This window comes from Zonotrichia leucophrys, chromosome 10 (genome assembly GCF_028769735.1).
Source record: "Zonotrichia leucophrys gambelii isolate GWCS_2022_RI chromosome 10, RI_Zleu_2.0, whole genome shotgun sequence".
NCBI lineage: Eukaryota > Metazoa > Chordata > Aves > Passeriformes > Passerellidae > Zonotrichia > Zonotrichia leucophrys.
In genome coordinates, this window is record NC_088180.1 from 17,077,889 (window position 1) to 17,096,079 (window position 18,191).

The window sequence follows — 18,191 nt, forward strand, 5'->3', positions numbered from 1 at the left end:
GTTTTGTGGGAGTGCTGATATTGGATCTGGGTCAATTGCATGGGTGATGTCATCATTGCAAATAATTGGAATATTTTTGTCGTTAGCAGACAGACTGTGAGAGCTGCACAGCCCCAAACAAGCAGAGTCTGAGAGCTCAATGGTTCAGTCATTATCTGCACTCAACCAGCACAAGGGTCATTCTGAAGGTGCCCTGAACTTCAGGAAGAATCCTCCTGCCCTGACTGAGATCAGTGCACAGGGTGACAGAGCTGTCTGCTCATTTGCACTCAGTCCAAAGAGCAGTGTGTCCATGGTGCTGGGCACCAGCTGGAATTCACATCCACGCCAGCCGCTGCCCAGAGTTAATCCCTGTGATAAAGAATCAAAACCTTCATGAAGGTCTTGGCTCTCCAAATAATCTAGAACAGGGCTCCTCTCCTGTGTCCCTGTGATTCCTGGGAGCTCTTGCTCAGACCCAGAACTGCAGGTTTCCTCATCACTTGGGATTTGTCCCTCTTCCTTCAGGCTCATTTCAGAAGCGTGAGAAGTGTCAGACACACATTCCCTGTGTTGTTCTGTGCTTCTCTTTCAGCTGCATTCTAAGCTGTGCAATGAAACCTCTCACTCAGTGACAGGCTGCTCTCCACCCTTGAGTAAAGAGTAACTTCAGGAAAAACTTCTTGAGCATCTCCTTAGTATCAACCAATCACTCCTGCTTAGTTTAGCAGATATCTGGGAAAGGCTCCTACACAGCACTGAGGCAGCAGGAATCTGCTGATATTTCTGAGTTATACACATAAAAAAAGATTAATATTCCTTTTTACCTTCATTTCATTGTTCCGTAGTGGGAGACTGAGAAAGCAGCTGGAGCAAACCCCACCCATACTCTGGACATGGCATTATAGAAATTATGATGTCTCTCCTGCAAATAATGAATAAGAGCTGGGCTCTGCTCTGGCTTTGGACTAATGCAGCACAACCAATTTTAGTGGAGTTACCCCCGTGTTAAGTCAGAAGCACAAGCCAAATACAACAAAATAAACCTCTCCCTTGGTACCTGGAGTGACTCAGCTTCTGTGGGTACTGCATGTACATCTGATTGAATTATACACACAGCCATAATTTTAAGAGGTTCATACAGTAAGCACCCAACACAGGGGGGAAAACCTCAACCAAATTAAATTAATTATAGGTAAATACTTAATAGAGTTAATTGAGCTGTGGAGGTTACTCAGAGTGCATGTTTGGTAGCATCAGGTTACACCTTGTCTCTTTCTAGGCCCTTGGAGCTTGTGCAGCTGAGCAGGTGCCAGACTCTGCCATGGAGCACAAGCCCTGTAATTGTCTGCCCTGGGAGGGTCTGGGGCTGCAGGAAGGAGCTGATGGCTCAGGTGGTGACATCAGGAAAGGAGCACAGAGCCCCTTCCCTGCAGGGACATCCCTGCTCAGGGCCAGCCCGGGTACAGCCCTGCCCCAGCCTCTGCAGTGTGAGCCCAGCCCCTGGGGCAGGTGACAGCCACCCATGGTGTCCCTCCATGAGCAGAGGGCTGTGTCACCTGACAGGGGGTGAGGAGCTGGGTACCCAGCAGGTGACAGCCACTCATGGTGTCCCTCCATGAGCAGAGGGCTGTGTCACCTGACAGGGGGTGAGGAGCTGGGTACCTGCACCTCTGGCTTCTCCCAGGGCAGAAACAGCTCCTTCCTCCATCTTCTCACGCTTCCTCTCCTGTCTGGAACAGAGCAGGTGTGACAATAAAGGCCCAGCTTCATCATTCATCTCAGACACCAAATTACTCCCACCTAGGGGACTACATTTGCAACTCTCTCACGTATGCAGTGACTCAGGAGTGGGGCTTTTATCTGGGGAAGCAGAATGCAGATCTGAATGGCACTGCTGTCTCCTGGAGGAGATAAGGTGTCTCTGCTCAGAGCCCTCGTTCTGGGCTTGCCTTCTATCACACAGCTCCCTTTGGCAGGGGCTGCCTGGTGTGTGTGATAGCAGGCACTGAATTACTTCAGAAAAACAGACTTTTTCTTTCTATAAAAAAAAATTACTAATTAAAAGTGGTTTTAATTTTGTAATTCATATTTCCTTGGGATTGTCCCAGACTCTGGAGTCCATGCTCCACACCCTGTCCTTCTGGAGAAATTTGGCGAGGGAAAGCACCATGAGATTTGTTCCCTTTCCTCTCTCTTACTCCTAAAATCCCCCCTCCCCTTTTCCCTTCCTGCAACTGGTAAATTGTGAAGAACAGGAATGTTCCTGGGAAGAAACCCAGGCAGAATTGCATTCAGAACAAGTCAAAGATTTCTTGCATAGCTGAAGCATGTGTTTGCAATCCCCAATTGCTGGAGCACGTAAGCCCTGCCAGCGAGTGCTGTTCCCTTCAGATGTTCTCAGAGAGCTCCAGGCAGTGTCCAGGGCAGCCTGTGGACAATCTGAGCTGAGGAATTGCTCCATGGCCCATCTGTTCATGGTGCCATGCCAAAATGTTCTTGGTGAAAGGATGGCAAAGAGCCAGCCCTACCACTCCAAGGAGCTGTGCTGGGGATGGTCAGGAACAGTGCTCTGGGACCTCCCCCAGCCACAAACTGGTTCCATGAGAGAGCTTGGCTGCTACTACCAACCTGTCAGCCCAGGCTTCAGGCAGCTTTTGGGATTGATGCTCTCCAGAATAGTCAGCATGTGCTACCCCAACAAAGGACAAAACCACAAGATCCCAAATTGTAACTGCTGGGAAGCAGCAGAGACCCAGCAACTCCAGCCTGCTCTCCCTTCAGCTTGAGAGGTGCCACTGATCCAGAGAGAAAATCACCTTTCCAAGGGGTGCTATTCAAACCTTGAACCTGACAGGGCCAGGAGGGATGGGAATTGGGGGCTGGGATGCTGGTTGGGAAAAGCAGCTTCAATGTATTTGTGAGGAAGCTTTTGTCCTTGGCACTACACGGAGCATGGGATATTACAGGAGCACAGAGGGAGCCCTTGCTCAAGCTGGTGCTGATTCTGGGGAGAGACAGGTTGATAAAAGCATCACTTGTCTTTCCAATGACCTTCTCATGTGAGCTGGGCCTGCCAAGAGCTGTCTGTCACTGTGTGCCCTCGTGGCCTGAGCCAGGGCTCCTGGATGCTCTGTGCCGTATCCGATATCGCTCGGCATCGCTGGCCGGCTCCCAGGGCTCACACAGGTCCTGCCTGGGACCAGGACACCTCTGTGCTTTGCTGCCTCCAGATCACCTCACTTCCAAACAGGCCCAATCTGATTTTGAAGGTTTTTGAGTATAAGGAACATCCTGAGCTTGAGAGAGGAACAGAAGGAACAGAAGATTCTTCCAAAGCAAGATCCTTGACCTCCAGAGCTGCATGGCTGTGCCGGCTCCTCTTCATGCTTCCCAACAGTGTTCCCAGGTCTTTACCAGTGTGTGGCAACAATAATGAGCAAGCAACACGTGGGGGCAGCAGAAGGCTTTGCTTCCTTGCCTGGGAAGGTTGGAGCATCCTTGCAAGGGTCCTGAAGAGCCCAGGTGCTCCCAGGTTTGAGGGTCACTGTGGTGGGCACGAGCTGAAGCTGCTCAGACTCTGGGACAAAGATGTTGTTGGACAGAGGGGCTTTGTGGCCTCCTGGGACAGGATGTCAGCGCTGAATCCTGGGATTTTGTCACTGCATCTGGTCCTGCTCCAGGTCCTGCAGGCCCAGCCCAAGCACTGCCATGCTCATATTCAGCCAGAAGACAGACACAAGGTTGTCCACTATGGAAAACTGGCTGGAGTGAAAATCCCAGAGTCAGATCCCACTGCATCCCACAGGACAAGCCTTGCTGAGCTTGTTGCACACAGGCAGGATGGGTCCCAGCATGTCCCTTTCAGTGAGGTGAAGTGAAAAAAAGAAGCTCTTACTTCATCCCTGTGAAGAAAGATGAAGGTTTCAGCTGCTTCCATTTATTCTCTTGGAGACTTGGAATTTTCAGGTAACAGGAAGAAGCCTTGATCTTGGCTGTGGAGGTCTTGAAAGCCAAGTTTTCAGAGTAGGACTATTTCAGACAGGGAAGTGGCTACAACTTACACAGTATGGCTCTAAGATTTTCTGGCAGGGCTATCTCCAGAATAGGTGTCATTTTTCCTGCTCTGAGTGAGCAGAAATTCAGGAATTGCTCGTCCACTCTATATTTTCCTGACTGCTCACATCAGTCTCCCCATCATCAGTAATGTGGAGTCTGAGTGGTATTGGCACAAGCTGATGGAAATGGCAAGAAATAGAAATTCCAACAAAAGCCAACCTTGTCACCAGAAATGATGATGGATTAATTATAATAAGGGGTGGGAAACAAAACACCCCTGTGCTCCGTGAGTAATTTAAAAAGAGTAAAATCAGATACATTCCCAGATAGGAAAAGCATTTTCTGTAACTGAGGCTGCTACTTTAATTGGAAAATGCTGTTAACACAACTCTGACCGAGGCGAGGGCAAGAGCACAGCAGGGCTGGTGGAGATCTGCAAGTAAACAGCTGAATTGCTTCTCTCAGCCTCAATCTGCAAATTTCTGAAGCCAAAAGAACAGCTTTAAATGTAAAACTTCTGTTGGAGCTCATGCTTCAATTGGGCTGTGTGCCAGGACATGCAAAGACTTAGGGCATTAAAAGTCTCATGGAGATGAAAAGACAGTGGGGAGTCATTTGAGTTGGCTTGTAATGCACTAAGCTATAGCAGGATCTGCCTTCATTCCCTTTAAACCAACTTGTGGGGAGGCAAATGGAGAAAACTGATATTTTATCTCTTGTAATTGTTACAGCAAAAGCTAAGGCTGAGCATGGCCCTGATGGAATCCCTGCAGAGGGGTCCCAGCCCCAAGCTGGCTCAGCCTTTCCAGTTCCTGGGAAGTGAAGTACCCCCAAAAATGCCCCAAACCATGAAGTGAGCATCTCTAGGGATGTGTGAGCTTCTCTGCTGGCTGCTGTTTTCACTTCAAACCATCATCTCAGACATCCTTTAACCCCAGAGTAACAGAACAGGTTTGCACCTACCCTGGTCCTTCCAAGGAGCTCAAAGTGCTTTTCTACAAGTCTCCAGGCAAGCAGTGCTATTGTGGTTCCTATGGCACAGTGGTTCCCTGAGTTACAGGGCAATGCACTGCTTCACCCAATCCTGCACAACATGCTGGCATGTCAGGACAGCCCAGATCCTGGGAAGCTGGGATGAGCACCCACCAAGAGAATGAAGGATGTGTCTGGCTGTCAATAAACACTGGAAAAAGCTGTGAACAGCAGCAAAGTATCACAAACACAGTGTGGTCACCAGGCACCACCAAAGCCCAGCTGGCCAAACCCAGCTGTTGTAAGGAAAAGGAAGAGGAGCAGGGCCATGTCTTTCCCTGGTTAATGCTGCAGCTCCCTGCATGGGCTGGCTTCAGGTGGGCAGCCTGAGCATCACTACCAGGCTCTGGGGAATGCTGTGCTGGGACTCTTCACTGCCAGGAGCTGCTTTACAATGTTCCCAGCTGCTCCCCTAAGTATCAGCTTGGACAAAATTAAAGGCAAATTAATTCCCTTGGGTTTCAAGGACCCTGGGAAGTCACTAATCAGGTTCCTGCTGAGCCAAAGGCAAGGAAGAACATTGTTAGCAACAAACACAGAAAATCTTCTCTAATTGGAGCCATGGAATGGGAACGTGCTTCTGGGGAAACCTTTGTGTCTCTCAGGAGCACGTTCACCACAAGGAGAGGAGCCCCAGTGGGCACTGGGGGCTTTTATCATAGTGCCAGGGACCTCCTCAACTGACAGGAGGAAAAAAAACACACCAAAAGCTTCATTAGCCTTAAAACCTCACCCTCAGTCATTGTCCTGGTCTGAAGCGGGAGGAAAGTGTTTCCATTTGATTTGAGGTTGGTGTTGGGAAACTCTCCTAAAAGCCAAGGGCCAAATGCTGCTCTCTCTTCAGGAAACCGTCCCAGGGAATGTTCAAAGACACCAACCACACAGACTTTGTAGGTGCAAGGCCTGGGTGCCAGAAGGGAGTTTCACCCTGGTGTCCTGCATGAGAAGCTGGCTCCAGGGTCACACCCACAAGGACACCCTCAGTGTGGGTGCATGGGAGCAATATTGGCCTTTAAATCTGCCAGGATCCTGGGAAAGCCATCCCAGGCCCTGTGCTTGGAGTGCTAAAATCAGAGCCTGTATATGAGACAAAAAAAGAAGAAGAGGAACCATTAGAAGAATTAAAGGGACACATGAGCAGATGAAAGGTGCAAAGTGCCATCTTTTGTGTTCCCAGGTTGGACATCACCAGCAGCAGAGGGAATACGACAGAGAATCAGTGGGAAGTGGATCAAGCAACCCCCACCTCACTCCATTCCTTAAAATGCAAAACATACAAATGCTGAGCTCTTGCTCAAAGCAAAGCACAATCCTCTCCTCTCATTGTTACCTGTAACCCAGAGCCTGTGGAAGCAGCTACAGTGAATTAACTTGAGAGAAAGGAGCTGGATTGAATTTGCTAAGGGAGACAAAAACCCCCACAGGCATGTTGTTAAGAAAGAATGAGCACTAATTCTGTTTATTCTGATTTGTTTTGTGTGATTGTGCTTGATTGTGCTTGCCCTAGGAAATGTGAGAGCTGGTGGGGATCATATCAGCAAAGAAAATCAGAGAGCAACAAGTTGATGGTTTAGAGTTCATGCAAACATCGTGCCAGCCACTGAACCAGAAGAAAAGAGTTGGCTCAGAGGCAGCCACTTATCTACTGATAAGACCCTTTTGGGGAGGAATCTCAGAATGATGTGGAAGAGATGGGAAATTGTGCTGCAGAGCTAAGCCCAGCAGTCAGCAGAGAATATGGCATTGTTTGGGTTTTTCTTTGCTTTCTGCCCTGTTCTTCCCCATTTATCATCAGAACAAAGAGTATTTTTGCCTGTAAAAATCTTTGTGCCTAAAGAGGTAACACTGGGGTGCGCTCCTGCACCAGAGCTCAACTTCTGGGTAGCTTTCATTTAACTTTCTGGAGAAAATCACAGTAAAACTCTTAGCTATGGATCTCTATATGATCATTATCTCAGCTTTAAACACCTACATTTGCAACAACTTGTTTGTGGAGATAAAATACATCACCATGGTTTCAACTCACCAGAAAGTCTCTCCCAGGGGCTGCTCTGTGGAAGTGTCAGAGGAAGGAGATCAGGTCCCAGGTGGCCAGAGAACACAAACTGTGGCTGGCCAGGAGCAGAAGTTGGCAAACATGAGGCATTTGGAGAGGTGAGGAAATTCAGGACAACTTCTTGGTCCAGCAGATCAACCTTTCCTGCCTTTTTTTACAGATGTGATGTGCTTACAGATGTTCCCTGAAAGGGGCAGCAGAGACCAATCCCACACGAAGAGCAGAGAGAGCCGTCCTAAACGGGGAGAAATAAAAATGAAGAGCAAGAATTATTTGCAATGTTTCTTTTCCTTGGCATGCAGAGGCTCCACCATGTGTCCACTCAAATAAAAACAGCTTGGACCTCTACAGGCCAAATTGGGGCTGCTTGGTAGAATCTTGATTGACTCTGTGATCACTTCCTCCAGCTGCTTTTGAGAGGAGGGCACCAACCCATGGGTGCTGGGTGTGCAAACATTGTGGAGCTCTGGATAATGCACTGATTAACACCTAAGCCACTACAGCAGCACAGCAGCCTTTGGGCTGGCAGGGGGATCAGTGTAATTTGGGAAAGGTTCACTAACAGGCTCATGAGTACCTGCACCACAGCTCATCACTCACTCATTTCAGCTCCCACCTAACCCTGAAAGAGGGAGATGAGGAAAAATGCTGATTAAACTATCAAGCTTCCCAACATGTTGGTGTGAAGGTGTGAAGCAGGGAAGCCCACCTTGGACCACCTCTACAATGTCTCCAGGCTCTCTTGAAACACTCAGAGTTAATTCTAGAGCTGATCCAAGTTGCTGCCTGGAGAAGAAGACACAGTGATTTACATGCAGCAAATCCTGTATGTTTTACTTCATCTAAGTCTCTTATCCCATCCTGTCCTGTTGTTTTAATTGCCTTATGCCCCTCTCCAGGACTGTCCACAATTCCCAGTGGAGAGGATGTCCAAGAGCTCCAACCATGGGACAAACCACAGGCACAAACCATGCACAATTCTCTCCATCAAGGCTTTGAAAGAGGCCTAAGGTTTGAAAGCAGGGAGGGGCCAGTGTGAGGTGAGAAGGCAGCAGGGGAGCTGAAGCAGCAAGGGCTTTATCAGGAAACCAAGAACCCTCTCTGCTCCTGCTCTCAGGATAGAACAGCACACCAGCAAATCTGGCTGCAGACTGAAATCTTGGCTTCCCCTGAAGCCAATGGCAAACATCCCACTGGCTTCAATGGGAGCAGCACTTCATGCCAGATCTCGTGCTTCCCATTCCTCTGCTGTAGCCATGAGAGCAGCTTCCCTTCCAAGGCTGTGTCTGCAGCTAGAGCCTCCAGCAGCAGGAGAATGGCTCTCCTTGCAGCCTGAGAAGTATCAATGGGAAATGAAGGACTTATTTTTAACAGAAATGGTGACGGTCCTAATGAACAACTTGCTTAGAGTTATGGGGCTCTCTGGAGCCATTTCTTTCTCTCTTAAAATTTCCCCTCAGGATTTAGGTGCCCACAGGGTGCCCAGCAGCTCAAGCACAGCTTTTGGCTGTGATGAAATCACGAGTGGGGGAAGTGGTTTGAGCTGGGTGATGCAACTATCAACACTCATCTCCCCCAGTCTTAACATCCCTCATTCCACACCTGCTCACACAGCAGCACCTGGACACAGTGGGACTTACAGCAGCACAGCAAACAGGCAGGAGAAGACCAAGTTTGACCACTTCTGTTTTTACCACAACAGAGCTGATGGAGGGAGGGGTGCTGGGAGAGCTGTGCACTGACCACACAGGGCTCCACGTTTGCTCTGGCACGAGCATCCCTCTGCTGAGATGAGCATCTTGAGACCCCCGAGCTGTTTGGGAGGTGGCAAGGTCACATCTCTCATTTCCTGAAAATCTTTGCTTTCCTTGGCAGAAATGAAGGGCTTTGTTAGGGAAATCTTGGTGGGTGTTTTGTGATCAGTCAAGCACAGCAGATGACTCGAGGGTGTACACAGGACCTCCCGTCTTCTTGACGTAGGAAAACGATTCTGCTTGCTCCAGAAATTCAGGAGTCACCAGCATGGTGCTGACCACCTGTATTATTCCTTAGGTCACAAGGCATGTCTACTGGACAGATTGATGTCTGTACAGCTGACTGTTTGCATATCAATTCTAGAGGCTAAGGAAATTCTTCAAATCCCAGAGCACAAATGTGCACTGCTACAGAAAAGCAGGTGGAGATGTGCCAAGTTACAGCTCCTTAGCTGCTGCCCCTGTAAGGAATGCCCTGCGAGGAAAACTGGAAAATATTTCATGAAAGAGCAAAGATAACACAAGACAATCTGGCAAAGGGTAGAATTTAATATTAATGGCTTTCCTTTAGTCACTGTATTTCCTGTTCCTAAGTTAACCCCCTAAAATCAGTCATGGTCAGAGAAAGGCTGTAAAGTTTTACACATCTAAAAGATCTTTCACTGAAAGATCTCAGAGCACTTTGCAAATGTCAGGGACTGTGGATGGATGGCTTTTCCCTGAGGAGATTGTCCATGCAGCCAATGGGCAGATGATCCTTTGGCTGCTGAGGCCAAACACTGAAAAATTTGGCTACTCTATAAGAACATCTTCCTTCTTTGCCTCCCAGGCTCCTGTCATCACAGGAACCCAAAAGTGAGAGGAGCTGGGCTTCCCTTGAGCTCAGTGCAAAAAATCCCTTCCTCATGGACAGATGGGTAACAGACACACAGCAGGGATGTGCTGGTGTCATTGCAGCCACTTCAGGATCTTGTCCCTGCGGATCTCAGGGCTCCATGGACACAGCTCATGGCTGTGCCTGGCTCAGCTGCTGGTTATTGAACATCACCATTGCAGCACACTGAAACCAGCCTTGAAAGGGAGCTGGACCAGCCCCACCTCCCCAGCCTTCCCTGCCAACTGCTGCTTGCCTGCAGGAGTCCAAAATGAGTCCAAGCAGATAAGGGATGGACAATGTGGCTCCTCAGAGTCCCAGGCTCCTTTGCTCAGAGCAGATCCTTCTGTGCCCACCCACATCTTCCTCTAACCTGGCAAAGTACCTGAGTTACTGAGCTGACTTGCCAAGAGAGATTTAGGCTGGAAGCCTCTCTAGAAAGATGTCTCTCATTAGGAGCAGGGAGCTGGCTGGGGCACAGAGCTGGGAGAGGAGTGTTACTCATTCCTGCCTCACACTGGGCCCTTCAGACACTCTCTCCTGCAAGATGCACTGTTCTGTGACTGCTGGCAGAAATTAATGAGCAGAGCTGGTTGAAAAACTTTCCATCAAAACAGTGCTTCTGCTTTGCCAGAAGATAGTTGAAAAATTAAGTGGAAAAATTAGAGAAGAGAGCCTGGGTTTTGGCTGACATTGTTGGTCCAAAAATCCCAAACTTGGGATTTTTTAGCCAAAAATGGAAGCATTTGGGGAAGGCAGGAGAGGAAAGGGAGGTGCCTGGCAGGATTTAGTGATACCCTGAAAAACATCTACAAAAATTTTGACAAATATGAGGGTGTTTTTGTCAATTTTATCTCTTTTTTCCCCATAGTGAAGGACACTTCTGCTTTTAGAACCATCCTATGGGGAGGCTGAAAACAAACAAATAAGCTTTTTCTTTCTTACACATATGGCTACAGATCCCCCATAGCTTGTGGCACAAGCACAGGCAGCAACTCCCCTGCAGAAGGAGCAGATCTTTGCTAGGAGCTGCCCCAGAGCTGATTACCCCCAAGTGCAGCTCTCAGAAAGGGACACCCACAGAGCTGGGGCTGCTGTGAGTTTGTACAGCTGATGGGAAGCTCGATAACCTCTCAGCTGCCTTGCACACAAATAAACTGAGCCGTGGGGACAGCCAGGGAACAGGGCTTGTGATGGAAGGTACTGTGCACACAGCTGCTGCAAAACCACCCCTGCTGAACACTCAGGCAGCCACAGCACAGGCAGAGTTGTTGTTGCAGGGAGAATGGCACATGAATACCCACAGAAAGCTCTTTTCTATCCTGCCTACACAATAATGTGAATTTTCCTTTTTCCCCTTTAAAATTTCTCTTTAGCAAAACATGGTTAGGAAAAAAATTAATAAAACAAGAAAGAAAGAGATGGAATCTTCCTTACCCTCTGGGAAATGTGGCTGACAGCATTTCTTGGGCTCAGTGTGACTGTCCCCTCCTCAAGGCATTGCTGGCCAGTGATGTGATGGGGGAAGAAGCCACAAGCGAGAGCAGCTGCAGGGTGATGATGCCTGAGGAGAGCAGAATTCCAGAATTCCAGCAGGGCCCTTCTTCTTCAACACAAACCTGGGCAGGGAACAGAGCTGACAGTGCTGAAGCCAGCACAGCACAGGAGGCACCAGCTCTGTGAGAAAACCAAATGATGTTATTGAGCAGTGGGGAACAGGGGAGGTTCAATTTGTAGTGATTTTCTGAGGAGTGAGACCATGATTCTGGACAGGATTTCTATTTTATTCTTTAAATTCAGTCTAGATGTGGATTTCATACCTTTTTCTGAATGAGAGCAGCACTGGAGGAAGCAGGCTCAGGAGTTCAGATGAGTCCTGGCAGGGAATTGCTGCAGGTCCCCTTGCTGACAGCCTGAGCTTGACTCTCATCCCACCACAGCCTGGGGTTACAGTCCCAGCCACTTCCACCACGAGCAGCTCTGGCTCAGAGCCCCCAGAGCGATAAAAGGCTTCTTGTGTGATCATCTCAGGAGGGAAGTTTGGTGCCAAACAAAGCTGCAGTCTGGTTGGGTCCTTTTGTCATCAGAGACAAAATCAAGGGGAAAAGTGCAGAGCTGGGGAAAGAAATGGGAGCTGAAAAACATTCAAATAATGTCTTTTCTAAGAACATGAATGAAGTCCAACCCAAGAATGGCTTGTCTGGTTTTGCTGGGCAGGCTGCACTGATCTTGGTGCAACATGAAGACTCTGTTAGAGGATTCCCCTTTTTCACCAGTCCTTCAGCAGTCCAAGTACTTTCACTCCCTGTCTCCAGAAAGGCTCCAGTGGTGCTGTAGTGTGCAGTGACCTTCCAGAGAGCTGTCAGAGATCCTTCAGGTGGTTTGTGGCGTGGTGGAGCCAACCCTGCAGACTGGGGAGCTGCCAGTGCTCTCCTGGTGAAAAATGAGTGTTTTCCTCCATTCCAGGCCACATGGAGAGCAGCATCCCATCCCATTCTTCCTGACACCATCAGAAGTGTGAGTGCATGGACTGGGAGCACATCTGGCATGGATCTTCTTTGCCTGGAGCTGCACAGCACACTGGTGTTTGCACTGACACCCTCCAGCAAGGAGAAAACATCCCTTTCCCCATGGAGATGCTCCATGTGGTGGTGGGGAAAGCACAAAGGAACATTTGGTTTTCACTCTACCACAGAGCAGAGCCCTCAGCAGTGGTACTCAGTGAGCTGATGTGGGGATAAAGTGCTCCACATTTTGGAAGGCAAATTCCTTCCAGAGCAAGCAGGGTGCTGCCAGCTTGCTGCAAGAGACAGCTGAGGCTGCCATGGACACCAGGAGAGTGAAGGGAGCAGGTGGGGTTGCGGGAGGCAGAAGTGACCTCCAAGGAGGGGAGGAGGGATTTTACTTTCCTCCTGATCCTTCTGTGCCACAGCACCAGAGCCCTCTGACCCCACTGCCTTTAGTGACCTTGGCTGAGGTGTCTTAGACAAAAAAACACAACTGAGCTCACAGGGAAGGGCAATGGCTTGGGTAGAAATGGGGATTAGGAATGAGAGAAACAGCAAATGGCTACATGCAAAATAGGCAAAGTAAGTATATAATCCTGCTGGATTTCTAGCAGAGGTATTGGCACATACCAGGAACATTTCAAGCCAAATGTATGACAGCATTCCTTACACCCCTCCCACCCACTGCCATAGCCCAGCTTAATGCAAAGCCCTTTGGCTTCCCAGGCTCAGAGCTAGGTTTTATTGTTCAAACAGGTCAACAATTGCAATCAGATGTTGACTGCAGGCAAGGCACAAACAGGATGATGTGTTAATGCACAGCACACTTGGAGGGAGGCTCTGCAGTGCTGCTGTGAAGGGTCCTGTGCAGGCTGGCACTGGGCTGATCTCCCAAGGCTGCCTCAGAAGCCCATCAGTGCTGTGCCATGAACCCTGGGTGAGATCAGGAAATGAGCTTTGCTATTAAAGCATAAACTCCATTTCTGGAAATCATTGTGGGAGGAGGGCTCTCACACCAACTCTGCTTTCATAGATTTTATAACAAGATCACCAAGTCCAACCCAGCAGTGCCAAGTCCACCATTCCACCATGGTCCTGGGTTTTTAAGGCTGCTTTAGAAAGATGCTGCTGCCACCTCCAAGTGCCCTTTTAACAAGAATTGAGCTGGAGTGGGATACAGATGATGGCATCTCTGTAAGGCAGGCTGGGAGAGGATCCTACAGGTGTATCTGACTGCAGAAACAACCTTCACCCTGCTGGGGGCAGCTAACAGTACAAACATTCTGGCCAGTGCCCACAACAAAGACATCCAAAACACGTGGCACTGAAGTAATTCTGTTTATTTCACACCAGGGGAGAGTGCAGCTCGGTTATGCAGTACCTTCCCAATGGATGGGATTGTTTTGCTCCAGTATAAATTTCCACATGCTCAGCACTGCTCATTGTCAGGGGGTGCCTGTGGAGCTGAGGCACAGCAAGAACAACCTTCCCCAAAAGCACCCTCAGAACATCCCTCTCCCCAGGCAGGAGCTCCCCTCCCCACAGATATCCCAAACACAGCCTGGCAAGCTCTTCCCACACAGGAATTTTCTACTCTTGTGTCACTGACCACAGACCTGGCAAGGCATCATTCAGGTGTTAACATCCCCGTGCTTTATTTTGCAACCTGACCAGGACAAGACCCATCATTTCTTGGTTTTTAGCACACTGAGTACTCTGAGGTGCCAGAATTTTACTGCCAAATGAGCTTTTCCACCGACCACAGCAATTAAACAGTTGGCTTGGATTTATCCAAATCCCAGTCTCAGTCCAGTATTACACAGATGCATAATGTACCACTTACAGCTTCACTCCTTTCTCTTCATTTCCATGCTTTGGGTTTGCTTTGTATTTTTGCTTCAAGTTCAGAAACCTTATTAAAGTTGTTATGGAAAAAATAAATTTATTATTCCACATATTCAATTTGTTCAAAATGGAATGATACTTTTTTCTTTTTTTGGCTTTCATTTACAACTGGTTCCATTCAGTTTGACTGTTTTTTATCTTTTTCTATTTATAACCAGCACCAAGAAGAAAATTACCATGGATACAGTACATATGCAAATTAGCTAATGGAAAAATATATACATTTCACTCTGTAATGAGAAAACTTAAATGATATTATTGCCATGGAGAATATATCCCTGTATTATAATAAAATATTAAGCAATAATCAACTGCTAAGATTCTTTTCCACCAACAAAAAATAGCACCATACATGAGATAGTGAGAATCTACACTCAATAACACAATTGTGCAACTAGAAATGTACAGTACTTTAGTAACAGTACAGAATATTGTTTACAATATGGAAATACCACCACTGTAATCAAAAGAGCATCAATCTCTTATGAACAACTAAGAGAAGTATTGTTGTAGATACACTGAAACAAACAGCTTTTGTTTTCACCAGAATGTGGGAACTGAGGGCAGAGCATAGCTGTGACTTCATTGTGAAGCTCCTATACAGTGATAAAAACCAGAAGTGCAGGAATATTGAACAGAATTACATTTTTTTTTGTTATTATTTTTCTGGCTGTTATGTGATGTGATAGTTGTCACCATGTGAAGTAAGATAATTGAATAAAATGGAGCTGTGTTGTGCCATCAGTTCTTAATAATGTTGGGGGGTTGATATAAAAAATAAAAGGTTGATGCATGCTAATCTGTGAGCTGTGAGAGCAAGTGAGGTGGTTTTTTCTCAGTGCTCATACAGTTGAAAAAAATTCTTGTAAATTCCTGTTTCCTTAGGTAGGACCTAGAACTCAGACCCAAGTGTCCTTTGGGTCCAGAACCCAAATGGTTCTGGGTCAGGCCAGAGGTCTCACCAGCCTAGCAACTCTGCTCTGGCCAGCAGTGAATTATTACTGAAAACCACAAACCCTAAAATCCTTCCTCTCCTATGTCCTACCTTTTGCCTAGAGAGGGTCACAGATCAGCACCAGAAGGAAAATGTTCCTGCTGTGGAGAAGCACCTTTGATTCCCAGCAATGATAATTCACACAATTCTGCCAAGGTAACAGAGAAAATGTTGCCCATGAGAAGAAAACAGCAAATTCCAAACGGAGTGAGGGGTGTCAGGGGTGGCTGTGGGGCAGGGAGGCAGCAAGGACAGTCCCAGTGTCACTGCAGGCTAAAGGGGAAACACCACTGTGGGTTAAGAACATAAACCAGGTCCTCTGGGCTCTGTCTGATCTCTTGGAACTTTCTCATTAGCAGTTCTTCTACCCGTTAATTTGCCTAATTGGGTATCACCTGGTTTTGTCTAAATCTTCCCCCTGTCACCCCCTCCAGCAATTTTCCCTTGATTACTTGCCAAGTACTTACACAACCTCTGGGCTGGGCAGCAGGGTGGGAATAACAGAAAAAGGAGGTCTAATCCAGATTATAAATTGCAAAAAAAAAAAAAAAAAATCCAGTATAACAAAAACCAAGCTGGAATCATTTCCCTGATAGAGAAAATCATCTGAGGCATTGGAAAGCAGATCTGTTTGAGACAGGCACTTGAAGAAAAAAGGTGTGCAAATGTGTCCTTGTGCATCAGGCCAGCCCTGGTGCATACACACTCATTTGCACACTTACAAGCACAGATGTAAATGTGAAGCCCACACAGGGTCAGTCTGTTGATGACCATTATCTCCCTGTGCTTGAAAAATTTAGCCCTTAAATAAAATGCTAATAGGTTATTCCAGTGAGGTCCTGGATATGGAAAGAATGGTACTAAGCAAAAATTGCTTTAAAGACATGTTAGGTACTCAGAGTCTTTGTCCTTCCTTGCATTGACAAAAAGAAACAACAGCAACAAAGACAACCTGGGGCCAGGTGAGAGCTGCCAGGCAGCCTGGCCCAGGGGCTGGGGGAGCAGCTGGGCTTGGCTCTGTGCTCAGCTCCCAGGAGTCAAACAGTCCCACGCAGTTCCAGAGCTTTGAACTCACAAAGCTGCAATTATCCAAAGGGCTGCTCCTGTCACCAGGAGGGGGCTGAAACTCCACCATGGCCTTGGGCCCTGGCAAGGGAATGATGCTTGTTGGAGCAAGATGTGATGGGGAGACACTGATGTGTGTGACAAGGGAGGGGACAAGGCCTGCCCTGGGCAGAGCTCCTGTTTCAAGTCTCACATCACAGAGAGGAGCCTGGTTTAAAGTGCAGAGACATGGCAGAGATTACTGTGTGTGCAGCACCTGTAAGTGCTCTGACAGCACCAAACCTATAGCACCAAACCTGACAGCACCACACAAGTGACACAGGGAGCATTCAAAGACAGCAGTGGAAGTCTGAGCCCTTGGCTTCCCACAAGCTCCAGGTTACACTCTGAATGTCTTGCATCCCTGGCTACTTCTGCTTACTCCAAAAGCTACATAACCTCAGCTGTGTAAAAGAGCCCAGAGATAGAAAACACCTGTTCTGCTCCCCACTACATCCTTTTCACAAAGACTGTTCCAAATTCAGTTTCTGTTCCAACCCTATCCAGTTTCACAGTCCTCTTATAAGAACCAACAGTCTCATTATCTGATTGACTTCTAAAAATTGGAGAGAGCTCAGGCCAAGCAATCCCTCAGTGAGCTCTACTGGATGAAATGATTTCTGGCTTCTCCCATCTCATGTAAATGGTTCTTGTTTAAAAGTAACTATCTATGGCTGTTAATAAGCTTCCATTTCATTAAGCTCCGAGAAAAAATTAGGTTTCATAAAAGGAACTCTATTATTCTGGGGAAAAGACAGAGAGGATTGTTTTTTAAAATTAGAAGGAAAAGCACTCCCTATTAGTGGCTCTAAAAATATGACTTGGAATGTTGGATATAATTATACTGAGTTTTCTGTAGGAAATTCAGAGATGTCCATCCTCTGCTATCAGTTTTCACGAGCTTTTACAGAAAATCCTCTCCTTAAACTAAGCCTTTCATTGATGCACGTCCCTCCAAGCCCACTCTGCAGTGGGATAACTGCTGGGAATTGAAAACAACAGATAAAAGCCAAGATTAAAAGATTAAGTAATGTCTCTACCTTTGCTGAATTATTTTGCCAGAGGCCTTCCTCCATGGAGGTACCCATAACCTTATCCAATGTAATCACTTTGCAACTCTTGTCCTTTTCTTTAATGGTAGCAAGCCATCCAGTGGCTGGTGATTTAAAATATTAAAAAAGCATTAAGGAAAAATGTGAGGATGTCAAAATATTCAGAAATGATTGGCTCCTTGAGATGACCCTTTCTGTGTGTTTTTTTAAGGTGGATGAGCAGATGACTTTGGTATCCAGTCTGTAGGATTAGTTTCAAGTCTCATTAGGTGTGCTTTGGGATCCACCACGCTGTAGCAACTCATGAAGTTCCAGTACTCAGACCTACTAGTCTGTGATTTCCATACAAACAGCTGGAAGACTCTAAGGAGAGGCACAGCTTCATTAACTCTTCTGCTGCATCTTGTTTGCATAAAAGTCTCTGCAGGTCTGGCAGCAGCGCTGGTACCACCGCATGTCCTGGCACAGGTTCTTCTCCCGGATCACCCTGCAGTACACTGTCCACTGGTCCCCCGTGCACTTGTAGGTGAGGGCAGCTTGGGAGGAGACAAGAAAGGAGAAACTGCCAGGTTAGCCAGGGAACAGCACTGCAGGTGTGACCAAAGCCCTGCAGCCCAGGGGAGGGAGGGCCACGCTCGCCGCCGGCACTGGAGAGCAGGTGAGGTTCTCTCTGCCAAAATCTCAGGCTCTGGAAGGGCTTCCTTCCTTCCCTGCACATGAATGGGGAGTGCAAACCTCCTCCTGTTGCACCTGTTTTGTCTCAGAGGCAAACAGGCCTGGATGAACAAAACACCCAAAGACGCAGCCCAGATTTAAGGGCATGAACTCCACACGGCAGACAAGGGGATGGAGATGAATAAATCACACACCTGGCA

General features: G+C 47.6%; 1 protein-coding gene across 1 annotated transcript in view; it reads right to left on the reverse strand.

The window, feature by feature from the left end:
• Positions 1 to 13,619: 13,619 nt before the first annotated feature.
• ADAMTS17 (ADAM metallopeptidase with thrombospondin type 1 motif 17) overlaps positions 13,620 to 18,191 on the reverse strand; it is a 155,991-nt gene continuing 151,419 nt past the window's right edge. The window contains exon 23 of the mRNA XM_064722306.1: positions 13,620 to 17,852. Within this exon, the coding sequence (XP_064578376.1) occupies positions 17,701 to 17,852 (152 nt within the window). The 3' untranslated portion in view covers positions 13,620 to 17,700. The remainder of the gene's footprint in view (positions 17,853 to 18,191) is intronic.